The sequence below is a fragment of the Patagioenas fasciata genome, chromosome 21 (assembly GCF_037038585.1).
Source record: "Patagioenas fasciata isolate bPatFas1 chromosome 21, bPatFas1.hap1, whole genome shotgun sequence".
Taxonomy (NCBI): Eukaryota; Metazoa; Chordata; class Aves; order Columbiformes; family Columbidae; genus Patagioenas; species Patagioenas fasciata.
The window spans coordinates 10,105,959-10,121,482 of record NC_092540.1 but is presented as its reverse complement, the minus strand read 5'-3'; the positions used below and the strand labels follow the sequence as shown (position 1 = coordinate 10,121,482).

The 15,524-nt window shown below is 49.0% G+C and overlaps 1 protein-coding gene across 1 annotated transcript; it reads left to right on the top strand.

The window, feature by feature from the left end:
* The first annotated feature begins 337 nt into the window (after window positions 1-337).
* LOC136110806 (dynein axonemal heavy chain 9-like) lies at window positions 338-12,314 on the top strand. Its single transcript, XM_065854461.2, has 9 exons — window positions 338-413; window positions 2,046-2,257; window positions 2,451-2,684; window positions 5,193-5,360; window positions 7,241-7,357; window positions 8,082-8,232; window positions 9,212-9,325; window positions 11,153-11,221; window positions 12,169-12,314. Exons 1-8 carry the CDS (start codon window positions 338-340, stop codon window positions 11,182-11,184), a joined length of 1,104 nt encoding a protein of 367 aa, XP_065710533.2. The 3' UTR covers window positions 11,185-11,221; window positions 12,169-12,314.
* The last annotated feature ends 3,210 nt before the right edge of the window (window positions 12,315-15,524 follow it).

The window sequence follows — 15,524 nt, the reverse complement described above, 5'->3', positions numbered from 1 at the left end:
GGAACAAGCGCCAGGATGAGAGGAAACGGCCTCAAGTTGCGCCAGGGGAGGCTGAGGTTGGATATTAGGAAACATTTCTTCCCAGAAGGGGTTGTGAAGCATTGGAACAGGCTGCCCAGGGCAGTGGTGGAGTCACCATTCCTGGAGGGGTTGAACAGTCACAGAGATGACATTCTCAGGGACACGGGGCAGTGCCAGGGGTTAGGTTATGGTTGGACTCGATGATCTTGAGGGTCTCTTCCAACCAACTGATTCTGTGATTCTGTGTCTCGGTTGCTGTAGGTGTGATGACCTGGAATGCATTTACAACCAGCTGACAACGAGGAAGGTCAGGAACATGATGGAGCTGCTGGAGAGAGTTGAGAGCAGCTACATCCCAGCCTTCAAAACCATGCTAATGGATGTTGAGGCAGGTGAGATGCTGGGGCAACTTTACCACAGTGCTGGCTTCTGGCCTTTCTTCATGGCCTGGTGTGACTGATTTCAAGCCAAATCTTTCTAGTTTGTGAATTGAGACTGGGCTGCTTGTGCTTGAGTCTAGGCTTTTGTTTCCAGGCTGGGACAAGCTCCATCGCTGGTCTGTTGAGCCAGACTCTTGCCAAAGTTCAGGGTGAATGGGTTTGGGAATTTATTCTGCTGTAATAAAGTGTTTGCATTACTCTAACAGGACTCACCTCAACTTCCACCAGCTCCTCTGGTGTTATTATGCAGGAACGGGAGTTCAGACTAAGAGGACAGATCTTGTACCTAAGACTGCTTTGTTAGAGCGCTGCTTCTCAGGCTTTGGCCACTGCAGCCCGAATTTCCTTGCTTTGCTTTGCTTAGGGGAGTTGAGCGCAGCCCAAGGAAATATTGCAAATCCCTGTCTGTAGTGAAAAACAGTGTAGTCCTGCTGGTCTGTCCCTGCAGACCAACACAGCTGGACATCCATGTCCAACCCAGCTGCTCTCTGGCACAATGAAACCATCTAGACTGTGTTAGCTGTGCACGTGCTGGCAGAAAACACTGTTCTTCACCACTTCACGTGCAAACATTGAATCTCTTAAGGATCTGTGTCACACTCTGCATTGTGCAGTTTAAATGGGCTGGAGAAACACCCCTTATATAAGGAGCCAAGGGTTCATTGTTAAACTAATTAATACTTTAAGGGTTTAATCAAAATACAACAAATATTTGGTTTTAATCCGGCTACAGCGATACTAACCCTAATTGGATAATTTGGACTATAATTGTTAATTTCCATTACAGCGCAGTTCAGATTTGTGTGCACCTGCTTTTAAGTCTCTGCCCCTTTCCCTGGCATTGTACTGGTGTGGCTGCTGTTGGTGGATTTGCTGGGAGGGTGATGCTGATAGTGGGAGTCTCTTCTTCCTTGGTCTTGGGCCTTAGGGGTTATTTTTGCATGCATTCAAGCACTTCTGTCACTTCTTGTTGGTCCACAGGTTTAATTGCACAACGATCTGGTTTTATTAATGCTTGCGCTCTGGGGTAATTCTTCAGGGTAAAACCACACAGCTGTACAGAGCTAAGCTAAAGCTTTCGACAAGTCAGACATCAGTTGCTTTACTGTTGACAGGTTTTCTATTACAGTCAGGACTAGTGGGGCCGTCGTCATCTGCCCACTGGACAAGGAGTTGCTTGAGCCAAAACTGAGCTAAAAAGGGCTCAGGCCAAGGCTGTACAGCCTGTTGTGCTGTACAGCAAGGCCATGGCTCACAGCCATGGCAGCACTGTATTTTTGGTGCTGTTGGGCAAATTCCGTGTGACTTTTTAGCAGTTGTGGACTCAGGCTCTCCACGAAGCCCTGTCCCAGCTCCCTGTCCCCTGCCATCACATCAGCTTATTTCTGTTCTGGTTACTGCCGCAGGTGAGTGATGTTCACGAGTGAGTGACCTGCAGCACACAGGTGGCTGAGGGTGCTCAGTGCTTGTCAGGACAGTTTCTTTTCCCAGGCACTTTTCCATGTGGTGAGGCCAGCACCTAGCTGGGAACCCAGCACACCGCAGCTGGGTGGTTCTTACCGCTTCTCACGTCTCTCAACACAGCTTTGACTGAAGCTCAGGACGTTCACCTGCACCTGACACCCCTCAAGCGCCGCTTGGAAGACGTAGAGAGGGTTGAGTTCAGCGAGGTGAAGCCTTTCCTGCTCCCCCTGCTCCACCTGGTGTGTTTGATCTGGGTCACCTCCAAGCACTACAACATGCCCGTGCGGATAGTGGTGCTGCTCCAGGAGATCTGCAACCTTCTCATTGAGCAGGTCTGTGGCTGTGATGCCTGTGTTTGCAGTCCCCTGTGTCCCCTCTCCCCTTCTTCCTATTGTCCTTCCCTGGAAAAGTGATTCTTTAGGCAACATTTAACTTAATAAACAGGTTCAAATGTGTTCAACACAAGAAGTCCTTGTTTTCCATGATGGCAGAAGTGACCTCTCAGGTGTGATTTTGCTCTTCCAGGCCCTGGTGTACCTGTCTCCAGAAGACCTTCTGAAAGGGGACATGGAGGAGAGCCTGGGCAAGGTGCGAATGGTGCTCGGTATCCTGAACATGTTCAAAGAGGCATTTGAGGAGAGAAGGGAAAAACTGCACATGTATTATGAACCAGGCCAAGAAGTGAGGGAGTGGGACTTCAGCTCCACAATGGTGTTTGCGAGGCTGGACACCTTCCTGAAGAGACTGGAGATGGTGGAGGTGAGACTCTGGTCTTGAAAAACATTGCAAACCGTCAGGAGAACTCTGTAGCCAGGAGATCACTTGCTGGCATCTTTCCTTTCTATAGCTTCACCTGATACCAGGGAACGGGGCCACTCTTTTGCTGTTAGGTCTCCTGTTACAGCGAGTCTAAGACTGTGTTTTACTATGTCCTGCTCAGTGCATATGTAAGCTGGTCAGGTTGATAGGTGTGTTTTTTGCTCTCAGGAGTCCCGTTGGACTCCTTGCTCCTGTTGGGGCAAGAAAAGGAGGATTACTGGAGGTGTGGTTTGCACAGCTGTAAATAAAGCAATGTAATCTCCCAGGTCTCCTGGTGCCATCAGAGACAGATTTAGGTTATGGTTGGACTCAATGATCTTAAGGGTCTCTTGCAACTGAAATGGTTCTATGATTCTATGACACCCTAGAGCTGGGTCCTGCCTGTCTTGGAGAGGCCAGATGGCAGGATCCCCTTGGCTGTGCCACGTGGGCCTGGGGAGGAGCAGGGACACGTTCCTCACCAGGTTGTCCCTTCGCATCCTCATAGTCCATCAAACTGGGGTGCTGTGGCTCAGGGGTGTCCCTGTTTGCCAGATCTGTCACCTGAGGCAGGGACATTGGGGTGTCATCCCTGAGCTCCCAGTGTGGCCAAGGGCTCCTTGAGCCACAGGAGATGTTCTGCAGAGAGCAGGTCTGAGTGTGAATGTGGGAGCTCCCTATGCTCTCCTTACCACATGGCTGTGTCTGGAGACCACAGACATACAGACACCATATGTACCTGTTATACAGACACTGTATATACCTCTTATACAGATACTGTATGTACCTCTTGTACAGACCTTGCATGTACCTGTTATCTCTCACGTGGCTAACCACACACATTCATCTGCTCTCCACACACATCCCAAATGAATTTCTTTGTTGATTGTTGCTGCGTTCTCAGTGTGTAGGGTTGGATGGCCAGTGTACAGGTTGCTGGTGTTTGCAGTTTTACTGCTTTAAATGTGCCATATACTTTTATGTGTTCCTTAATTAACTATGTTGAAAACTGTCATGACTGGTGCCTATTTTAAAAGTATTCATAATGATGGTTTCCAGTAGGGTTTGATGTGAAATAAACCAAATTATGCTGGTCAGTGTAGAGAGGAATATAAATAGACACAGGAATAACTGCAGGTTATCATGAGGACAGTGTTGGTGACAGGTTTACTGGGACCCTGTAAAGGCTCTGGGGCACTGACTGCTGGGATTCCATGGATGCCATGGGCACACTGTGGATATGGGCTGCAGACAAAAGCCAGTGGGGAGGTTTTGAGCTGGGGCACTGTGCGTTTTGACCAGTGTCTGTTTCCTCCTTCCGTGGCTGTCCCACACTCCAGGGACAGTAGAAGCTGCAGTATCTGGAGTCAGAGGGAGAGCCTGCGGAGTGAGCTGTAAAACAATAATTAAAAGCATAGTGCACACCAGCCTGTTAATGAGGAAAACTGCTGCATCTCTCTCCATCTCAATTTCCCCTCATCACTTCATTTCAAGCAACCTTGCAAGACAAAGCAAGGGACAACTGGTATTTCCACATGATTTTTTTGCCTTACTAGGTATTTGTTCAAGCGGATGTGCTGGTGTGTCGAAGTGAATATGAATGCATATGTGCATTTGTTTTCGAATTTTCATAAAAGCTGCAGTTACACTGGTGCATGGGTAGCCCATGAGCACGTGAAGAGGGAAGGATCCCTTTCCTTTGGTTCGTTGCACTGTTTCATATTACGTGTCTGTGGTAAAACCTGCTGCCCTGCTCGGGTGGCCCCAGGACAAGTGCAAGCAGAGAGTGGCCACCAGTACATTCCTGTGCACATTTCTCCTGGTCCTCTGAGACAATGGATGTTCAACCAGCCCTTACTTGGCCCTACCTAGGGAGACAGATGAGGTGGGATGGCAGCAGAGCTGCCCAGTGCTGCCACCACCACTGGGGGAGCGGGACATTTTCCCAAGAGGTGACACTGCCAGGCTGCAGAGGATGGGAAGGGAAGGGAAGGACCCGTGTGCCACCTCAGCAGAGAGGGCCAGCGGGGCAGGTGCTGCAACACCCACTTGGACACGTGGAGGTTTGACTGCGCAGGAGCTTTGGACAGTTTGGGTACCTGTAAATATTAGAAATCTGTCCTTGGTTAATACCTATAAAATTGGGATTCTTAGCTATGCTGGATGACATATAAGAGTCTCATATCCTGCTTTGGATCTGTCCTTTAAATACACTTAAAAGCGATTTTACAGTTGTCATGGTATTTCTAGTGGCTGCAGCAGGTCTCACTGGGCAGGGACGTGTTATGAGCAGCCACTGATGCTCAGGACAGGCAGATCAGGCTCCCCCCTTCCCATCCCTGCCACCCAGCCTGAGCACCAGCGCTGTGCTTGGGAAGGTCCCTCAGCAAGTGCAACTCTGTCGTGACAACTGTTGTCATCTTCTTTTGTCAACATCATGACCTGTGTCTCCCTCCGTTGACTTTGAAGGATCTCCTGGCAACTTCCTTGGACTTGATGAAGCTGGAGAAAATTGAATTCAGTGGGATTAAAGGGAAGACCCTGGGCCAGCAGGTCCTGGACATGTATGAGGAATTCCAGGAGGCATACAAGGTGTTTTCAGAGCGAACCTATGACTGTCTTGACCTGACCAACACGGTAGGTGGGACCAGTTTGCGGGAACATCAGGAACATGTGCATGTTTCCAAAGCAGCAGTTTCCTGCTATCTTCTTCCCAGCTCTTTCCTCCTCTCATTATGATCTGATCTGGTACTGGAGGGAACAGGGAGCCGCTGGCCTTTCCTGCAGAGATTTGGGACTTCTTGCACGTCTATATCTAACATATCTTGCTAGATCAGCACCTTAGATCAGTGCAGCTGGGAAACTGGGATTTCCATGAGTTATGCACAAGCTTTTGCTGTACATGGTGCTTGCTGAGGTATAAGAGCTATACCAACACCCACATCTCTTTGCTTTCCTGCTCTTGGTATTTACCATGTTTCCCCAAAAATAAGACCTACCCCAAAAACAAGCTATAGCATGATTTTTCAGGATGCTTGAAATATGAACCCTATTCAAAAAATTAGCCCTAGTTACAGTTCATAAAAAAGTCAATTTAAATAGGGTCCAGGCAGCTATACATGTAAAAAAGTAAGCATCTTTTGCAGCAAAAATTAATATAAGACTCTGTCTTAGTTTTGGAAAAACAAGGTAGTTTGCCTGATGAGGGCCAACTCAGATCATCTCTGGGATGTGTTCGCTCCTGCCTAGATGAACACATGGCATCTGGGGCTCTCAGAATTCAAGGATGCTCTATTTTATTATCAGTAGTGCTTTAATTAAAGGAATATTCCCAGCCCTCTGGGACCTGCCTGGTGTGGGGATGGGTGGCTCGTGCTTTGCTTCCTGCAGCTCCCAGTACATCTCTGCAGGGGGTGGCACGTCCCCAGTGTTTCTTGCTGGAAAGCTGCTTGCTCCATAGCACCCCTCCTTCAGCAGGGCAGGCACAGAGGAGAGGTGACAGTGGCTCTGCAGGAGGTGGCTTGGGTTTGGTGACCCCATGGCCATTTGTGTGACTCTGAGTCATGTTTGTTCTTTCAGTGCTCTAGTTTTGCACCCTCTGCCACTGCTGGAGCCGTTTTTTTTAGCTAAAACATGGCATCTGGATCTGCTGGAGCTCAGCAGTAGCAATAGTAAAAGCTATTTCCTTGCACTTTGTCCTTTGGAAAAGAGACACATGACCTCATTTTTAGTGGTTTTGTCCAAGCTAGAACAGAAGGACTGTCACGGACTGTCAAGTTCAGTCTTTGATTTGGACTCTTTTACGTGTAGGAAAACAAATATAGATGTTACTCTTGAAGTTCAAAGGATTTATTACAATTGAAGCAAGAAAAGCAGTGCAAGAAGATGACGGAAATTACAGAAACCCAGTACTGTTGAGTTTGAAAAGGACCTCTGGAGATCACCCAGTCCACCTTCCCTGCTCAAAGCAGGCTCAGCTAGAGCAGGACTGTGACTGGTCAGGTGAAATATCTCCAAGATTACCTATGTCCAAGTGTGGAGACTCCACAGCCTCTCTGGGCAACCTGTGCGAGTGTTTTGAAACTGCCTCACTCACAACCAGCTCACCATGGAACCACAGGCTTGTTTTGACTTGAAAGTAGGTTGGATTTGGGACTCAGCAGGTGCATCCGTGGGTTTTCTGGATGATGGTGTGGTCTTCAGGCCAAGTGGTGGGGGAGAGGGTGTGGAAATAGTCCATCTTGCCTGTAGGCTGAAGATAGTGCCATGTGGGCTGTGGAAAGCCCTCAGGACCAAAGGGTCCCTCCCAGAGAAAGGGCCAACATCTCAGCCATGGGACAGCACAGAAATGTTCTCAAGCTTCGTGAGGACTTTGCCACGTTGCGATGGCTGAAGATTGGCCAGAGGAGTGGCTTAGTTCACGGTGAATAAGAGAGGGCATCTCTGGATCGAGGAGTTACAGGTACCTTCCTAGTGCCATCTTGCAGCCTCACAGCTTGTGTTTTGCCTTTGTGCAGGACTTTGAGCAGGATGCCTTTGGTTTCCAGCAGAAAGTAGAAGACATGGACCGTCGGCTGGGCACCATTTTCATCCAGGCTTTTGATGACGCCTCCAACTTGGACCACGCCTTCAAGGTTTGTTTATCGCTCCCTTGCTCTTCCCTAAAAGGGAAATCAGGGCACCCGGCTCGGTGAGAATCACGCTGAGGAGACCAGGCAGTGCTGGAGCCACAGGCACATGGGGCTGGTGTTTGCTGGTGGGACAGTGGGACTTGTAGCTTTTGGGCTGCTCTTGGTTTGGGATGCTCAGGCTGGTGGGTCCCTCACAAAGCTTTTGGATGCCAGGAGATATATTTGTGTCTCTCTCTGCAAGTTGGGGGAAATCATGCTTTTTCTAGGATTTCCTGGTGAGAATTGATATTGTTAGTATCAATTTGTTAATATTATTAATACATGGATCTGTTTCAGTTTTGGAAACAGGTTTTCTAGAAACAAAGCTGGTTTATTTATCAATTAATCTATCTTGCAGAAATAATAAATGGTATTTTTTTTAAAAAATCAATATAAGCATTTGTAGAAAAGCCTTTAGCAAGTGACAGTGTTTATCTTTGTAGGTTTTTTGAAAAGAATAGAAAATCTTGAAGCATTTGAAGAACAACAGTTGGAATGTGGTCCAACCCCAGAGAAAGTCGGAGAGGCCCCGTAACAAAGGGAGCAAATTTCCTTTTTCCAAAGTGCCCATCGGTGCGGACAGTATTGAAGCATCTGGGCTGGGGAGGAAGGTCCCAGCTGATCTCTCTGCAGGAGTCGGGGTTGTAAATTTTTCCCCTCTTCTTTTCCTGCGTGTTCACCCCAACAGCTGCTGGACATGTTCGGGAGCCTTTTGGAGCGACCGGCAGTCGCTGCAGATGCTGCTGGCAAATACTCCGTCCTCATCAGCATGTTCAGCAGGGCCCTGGACCACGCCAGGCTGATCTACTCCCGGCACATCCAGGCAGAGCTGAAGCTCGGTAGGTAGAACGTGCTGAGTAAAATGGGTTTTACAGGGAGTTTGATTGAGATTAATTTGGGGGGGAAATGATTTATTTTTCTAAGGAACCCAAAACTTTACAAATTGCAGATGTTTTCAGCCTCTGTAGCTCCTAGTGGCAATGGAAATGCCTGGGAAAGCTCTGTTCTTAGTATTAAAGCAAATAATTGGTTAGGAGTAAAAATACCCTTTTTCCAATGTGTATGCATGATATGTGACTGGGAATGGAGACACATGCTGAGCTTTTCTCCCAGCGAGGCTGTGACAGGAGGTTTCTCTCCACATTTGTGTGCTGCCTCCAACACCCCATGGGACCTGCAAACCCACTCATGTGCTCCTCAGAATGAATTTATTTTGTTTCCCTTACAATGCTTAAAATGCAAAGTATGCGAGTGGGACTTTGTAACCAAGGGTTTAATCAGCCTTTTCCAAGTTTATTATTCCCCGTGACTGTTGGCACAGGGGGGAATGGGTGGATTTCTATCAGATTATGAGGATTCAAGTATGTCATTTTGAACAATAACCTATTTACTTGCCTCAGAAAGCTCATACTGGAACGAGACAAGTCCTGGACTGGAGAGAATCATGGAGAGAATCATTTGCTGTGAATTTGTGGTTATTGTTCTGTGGCTGTTAGATAAGGCGGACAGAAGTAACTCCTGGTCAGAAATCCCTATGTCAGTGTTTGTGAGGGGCGGGGAATGTGTCCCAGGCAAGGGACACCTCACATCAGCTCAGGTTTGGACATAGTCTGGGCTTCTCGTTCGATCTCAGCTCCTTATTCAAGATCCAGAGGCACTCGCCTTGGTCACAGACCTACATCAGTGTGGCAGATGTTGGATTTAAGGAAGGAAGCTGGGAAATCAGAGCAGTTTTCTGCAAATGAGGTTCTGTTGTTGCATCTTTGGGGTTACAAGTGCAGCGTTCAGTCAAATGCTGTTCCAATGTGCCCTCCCCAGGATCCCCCCTGTGCACAAGAACATGCCGCCGGTGGCTGGAGCGCTGCGCTGGGCGCAGGAGCTGCGAGCGCGAATCCAGGTGCCGTTTGATCACTTCAGGCACATCCCACATCTGTGCGTGTCTGTTCCAGCTAAGTTGCTTTATGACCACCTTGCTATCTTCTCTGTAATCAATCTGATTTTCTTTCTGTGGTGAACATTATCCCATGGTTATAGCTGAAATAATTCTTAGTCAAAGAGGTGTGAAGTGGTTGCACTGGTGCTTTTCAGCTTCCTTGTGATCATTATTTTTTTTAAGAAACTCATTAACTGGATTTGTTTTGAAGCGATTAAGAGGCACAGTGGGCTATTCAGCTTTCAGACATAGTTCCCGGGTTGCAATTGAAAGAGGTATCAGAACCTTTCCTGCTGCAATCCCACTCAGCATGTTCTCCAGGACCTCCTCAGCTGCAAGTCCTGGTTCTGGCATCATCCAAACTGTGAATAGCAGAGAAGTGCTGGGCTGGACTCAGCTGAGATGGGTCGATGGAGCTGGGTTTGCATGTTGGGGAGCAGACGAGCATTTTGTTGGGCAGAAGAAAACTTTCTCAGCGTTAAACAAAGGAGCCATCTCCCAAGATCAAGGAAAGAAACCAATGCTGGTATATTTATCACCCAAATGCTTGTTATAACGGATGGTGTCAGGGAAGTATGGCCTCATACTCACAGCTGGCACCACATGAGACAACATTTAAGAGCTCTGTAAGCAAGGCAGTGTTGGACTTATGACAACTGAGGGTGTTCTAGGGACTGCACCTGGTAGCTCACAGGAATGGCTTCACGTGTGCTGGTCAGGATTCTGTGTAAATGGATCCACTTTTTTAATGTACTTGACCAAAATAACTTGACCGTCACTGTACCATGTTTGTAACCTTCTCTCACTGTATCTTGCCATTAAGTGTCTTTAAGTGCACAGTTATTCTGCAGCAGCAAAGACATTGGTGCAATGAAACAAACTCTTGGGCTGTTCCCAGCACAGAGCCCAAGTTATCATGTCTGATTTGAACCTAAATGGCAAATTTTTGTCCACCATGAAGGACCCAGATCTGCATTTCACACTGATTTTCTGTCCTCTGTTTAGAGTAGTTAATAACATGCTCTGCAGCGGTGGTGACATGATGCTGTTGAAAGGGAAAAAGGATTAAAAAGGAGAAACAAAAGTGGTTTTGCTGGGATTTACTTGGATTTGCTCAGAGGACTTGTTTACTTCCAGCAGGTTTCTCAGCACTTGCCCAGCGGTGACTGCTCAGGCGCTCCTTTTTTCCAGCTTTTGGTTAAGTTAATTCAAGTTTTGTCAATATGTCCTCCAAAATCAACAACCATCTTGAGGAAAACTTGGATATTGTAGATGAAACAGTGGGGAAAAGACAGCATGATAAGAATTCCTCTGGCCTGCTGTTCCCTGGGCTGTACAGCCCTGGCAGCGTGGCCAGGGCTCTGCCTCCCGCACTCTGGGACACCTTTGCTCTTCGGTTTGAGGGGCATGAATTGGGCACCGCCAAGAGCTTCATCTGCCGGGAGCCACACTCTGCTTCGTTCTGTGCCTCTTTGACCTCAGAAAGCGGTGGCTGGTGAGCAGAGGTTGCCCTGCTCTGTGCAAACACCGGAGCATTGAGTATGTTACGGAGACCAGTGTTCCTCCAGCAGCTCTGGGCCCTTGTTCTTCCCCCAGGACGTGGTTCTCATTTGCCAGTTGCCATGCAAACACCCGCAAAAGGGCGCACTGGGGCTTGGAGAGCTTTTGTGCAGTGAAATGGTTTTGGGCGATATGGTGGGGTTGGAATGTAAGATCCCCAGCCAGGCTCTGCCTGCAAGGTGGTGGGTGGTTTTGGGAAGGGGTAAATAGAGACTGCAGCCTCACAGGGCTAAATGTAACGCTGAGCTTGTCTGTTGTGCCACCAGCTGCTTGGACTCTGCTGAAGGAAGAAGGGTGATAGAGAAGTATGAAGAAATGATCCAGCTGCTCGACAGGTAAGTGGTGGCTCAGGCATGACTGTAACTATATGAAAAAAAGCCAAACCTTATAGAATCATAGAATTGTTTTGGTTGGAAGAGACCCTCATGTCCATCCATTAACACAACCCTGGCACTGCCCCGTGTCCCTGAGAACCTCGTCTCCACGTCTGTCCACCCCTCCAGGGATGATGACTCCACCACTGCCCTCGCAGCCTGTTCCAATGCCCGACAGCCCTTTGGGGAAGAAATGTTTCCTAATATCCAGTCTGAACCTCCCCTGGTGCAACTTGAGGCCATTTCCTTCTCCTTCTCTAAACCACCTTTCAGCACATTTGCAAGCCCAGGGCCTGAGAATGTCTCTTTCTAAGCCAGAAGGAATTTTGTGATGAGAGAGGAGGAGGAATCCTTTGCTACACACCACAGTCTTTCTGTGATATCTTGAAATGAGAAGTTTGCATGGGAGGGACAGGGGCTGTGCAGCCCAGCAGAAATGTTGGAACGAGATTCTTTTGGATGTAGGAGATGCTGTGGTAGAAAACCTGAGCTGACCAGAAGTCTCGATCCACTTGTGCCCATTCACAGTGTACTTACCGTGGCTGTAATGTGTGTATTCCACAAGTGGGAGTGGGATTCGTTGCACCTCACTTAATATCTTAATGTTTGATGCTAAAACTGAACTGATTGCTCTGAGCTTTTGAATGTTTGTCCCCAAATTTGAATCCTCTGCTAAGAATGGTACTTGGGGGATCTTTGTTTTCCTGACTTGATGCTGTCACTGGTTTTCAGGTGTTTGTCTTTGAAGCCAAGATCTTTATGGAGGTGGTGTGGGTGGGTTTTAAATATTCCTTGATGTTCTTCAGCCCTCAGAAGTGGACTTGGCTTTTATTTGGTTCTATGTCTTGGTGTGCGGGCTTGGCAGCTACGTGGTGGATGTTTTAATTGGTTTGTTTGTTTTTCGGCAGGTATCAGGAGAAGCTCTATGCAGACTGGTCCCAGACAGTCTCTGAAAAATCACAGTACAACCTTACTCAACCGCTTATCCGGCGAGATCCAGAAACCAAACTGATCACAGTTAATTTTGATCCCCAGGTAAGAACTAGCTTTCCTGTCTGCTGGAGGGCACGTCTCCAAGCTGTGCCCCACCGTGCATGGCAAGTCTGGTGGGATCGCTACTAGATCTGTTCTGCTGAGGTCCCTGGAGCATCTGTGATGGGTGACATGAATTAAGCATCCCCTTTGTGGGCTCTGTCTCCTGGTAAAATATCAGGATTACAGTTTAAGCAGCGCAGATTGTAATTAAAGCCAGAAAGTCTGTGAGTAGCCAGATGTTAACTGGTGTCAACATCTCCAGAGCAGGTTGGTTTGACGCTGGTGTGGGGAGCGTAGGAGCATCATCCTACAGACGTGGGTTCGTGTTATGTTTACCTGAAATCTGAGCTTCCTGAAAGGGTATAAAAATCCCAGGAAAGGTTTGTTTTGTTACTTCAGTGTTGTGGCTGTTGGATTTCCTTAATTGTGGTGCAGGAGGCTTCCAGTAGGTCTCTGTTCCCTAGGGCTGCCCTCTCCAGCACAGGGAGGCCTGACCATCCCCCTGCCCAAAGCAGAGGCAGGGTCCAAGCCAGCAGAGTGCAGAGGTGGATTCAAAGGTGCTGGGGCCTGATGAGAGCTGGGGCCTCTCAAATGTGAAATGCCATTTGCTGCGGAGGTGCTGAATCTCAGGGGCCTGGGAAAACATCAAACACTTCCCCCTTTCCCTGGGACTTGCTGCTGTTAGAGAAAAGTGTTGAGGTTCCAGAGCTCATTCCAGCTTGGCTCTCAGACAAAGGATTTGTCCAGCTCCTTGGAATCTCCTTGCTAAGGTGGGAAGCAAATGGCCCCAGGGGATGTTTTCCACCCTTCACCCTGGTGCCAGGGTCTGGAGCCTGTGACGTGCTGAGCATGTTCTCAGCTTCAGTCTCTGAGTGCTTCTGCGCTGCTCTCAGCTTTCCGTACTGAGGACTGCCTCATGTCCTCAGGTGCCTGCTTAGCAGCCCCTTCATGCCCTTCAGAGCAGATAGGAGCACCTCATTTTGCCTAAAGGGAGGATGTATTTGCAACCCTTCAACATTAAAGAATCTTCCAGAGCTCACCTTCCATGGAGGAGAGGGAAAGAGGGTAAGACATCCTTGACACCATGGTGGGGATGTCTCAGACATTCCAGTGCATAAAAGGGAGGGGAGTTTGGTTCTATCTCACTTGGCCTCCTGCTCCCTCAATCCCCTGCTTTTCCCTTCCTCCCATCCCATCCTCTTCCATCCACCTCCTCAAACTGCTCCCTTCACCCTTCTGCGCTCCGTCTTTCTTTCCTCTTCTTGTCATTGTGGACATAGTCACTTTAGTATTGTAGATACTCCTCACCCCTGCCATTGCCCATACAATATACTGAATTTCTGTCACCCAGCCAAAATGTGCAGTTTCAGGAGCATTTTCCCTCTCACAAGCCACTAAACTGAGCAAAGATTTTTTTGTTTTGTCTTAGAAGTGATATATTGCGTTGGAAGACCTTGCTGCTCCGTTTGTTGCAGGGACTCACTTCTACTTGGGTTTATAGTTTAATAACCCACTCAATCCCGTTCCATCACAACTCAAAGATGCTTTTGGTTGTGCCTCCTCCTGCAGGCACAGTATTGCTGAAAGACTGTATTGATGAGGATAGCTGAGAAGACCAGAGATCATCATGGCTTTTAGAGGCTGCACAGGGTTTGCTGGCTGGGTAGTTAACAGAGCTAGATGTCTTTGATTGGGAAGCAAATCAGAGGCAAAGATCAATGGGAGGGAGATGGTCTGGACTAGGAGGTGTCCAGGCCCTTCTCAGAGCGTACTGCTTTGTGAATAAAACAGCAGGAACCCCCTAAGATCCCCAGAATTGACGGGAGGGTGTCTACCAGGTGAATGGGGAGGATTGTCTCACATTCAGCTCTCTGCCTTGTTTCTGCAGCTGGTGTCGGTGCTGAGGGAGCTGAGCTACCTGTCTGGCAGCCGGCTGGGAGCCATCCCACCCACGGCAGCAGAAATCTATTCCTCCAAGGAGTCATACCGGCAGCTGGCGGCCAACTTGGAGCTGATGGTGAACAGATACAACAAGGTCCTGAAGACAGTCCTGGAGGTCGAATACCCTCTCATACAGGAGCAGCTGTGGGATATTAACTTGAAGCTGAAGAAGGCAGAAGAAACACTCAACTGGAAGATGGAGGGTGAGCTAGCTCTGTGTTAGGGCAAAAGAGGCCGTACAGGATTTCACAGAATCCCAGACTGGTGAGGGCTGAAGAGACCTCTGGAGATCTCCCAGTCCAACCCCCCTGCTCACGCAGGGTCACAGAGCAGATCACACAGGTGGGTCCAGGCGGGTTTCAATGTCTCAGAGAAGGAGACTCCACACCCGCTCTGGGCAGCCTGGGCCAGGCTCTGGCACCTCCCAGCAAACAAGTTTCTGCTCATGTTCAGATGGAGCCTCCTGTGTTTCAGTCTGTGCCCGTTGTCCCTCACCCTGGTGCTGGGCACCACTGAACAGAGTCTGGTCCATCCTCTGACAGCCACCCTGAGATATTGATCCCATTGATCTCATTGATCAGCTTCTCTTCTCCAGCTCAACAGCCCCAGCTCTCTCAGCCTTTCCTCAGAAGAAAAATGCTCTAGACCCCTCAGCATCTTGGTAGCCACCGCTGGGCTCTCCCCAGTAATTCCTTGTCCTTCTTAAACTGGGGTGCCCAGAACTGGACACACCACTCAGATGGGGCCTCACGAGTGCAGAGCAGAGGGGGAGGATTCACCTCCCTCGACCTGCTGGCCACACTCCTACTCACGCAGCCCAGGTACCATCAACCTTCTTGGCCACAGGGCACATTGCTCATGGTTAACCTGCTCACTTGGGTCTCATCAGATTCCTCCCATGTCCCCAGCCTCCATCACCTGGTTCCCAGTGACAGTTCACAGCAGGGCAGGGGACTCTCCAGCAGAGCCAGCACTGGGGAGACAAAGGGCAGCCCCCAGCCTGCCTGCTCCTTCCCATCTTACCTTGATCTGCTTGGGCTGGGGACAGGATCCTGATCCCTTCAGCTTCCCTCTGGGCTTTTGGGGAAGAGAGGCTGCCCTGTAAGCAGTGATGCTGAGGAAACGGCAAGATTGGGGTTTGTGAGAGCTGGCAAGGCTGGGGTTGAAGAGTCTGCTCCCTGCCCGTGCCAGCCCAAGTGACCCACTGTGTGGTCATGTCCCTGTGTCCCCAAGGCACTGCTTTCTCCCTGAGTTGTGCAGGGACTGGGACCCCTTGGCCCAGCCATCT

Bases quoted from the DNA above. Each gene is read 5' to 3' on its own strand.
- LOC136110806 (XM_065854461.2), top strand. From the start codon at position 338: ATGATGGAGCTGCTGGAGAGAGTTGAGAGCAGCTACATCCCAGCCTTC. The intron at 414-2,045 runs GTGAGATGCTGG...CTCTCAACACAG, and splicing joins GCTAATGGATGTTGAGGCAG to CTTTGACTGAAGCTCAGGAC. The intron at 2,258-2,450 runs GTCTGTGGCTGT...TTGCTCTTCCAG, and splicing joins GCAACCTTCTCATTGAGCAG to GCCCTGGTGTACCTGTCTCC.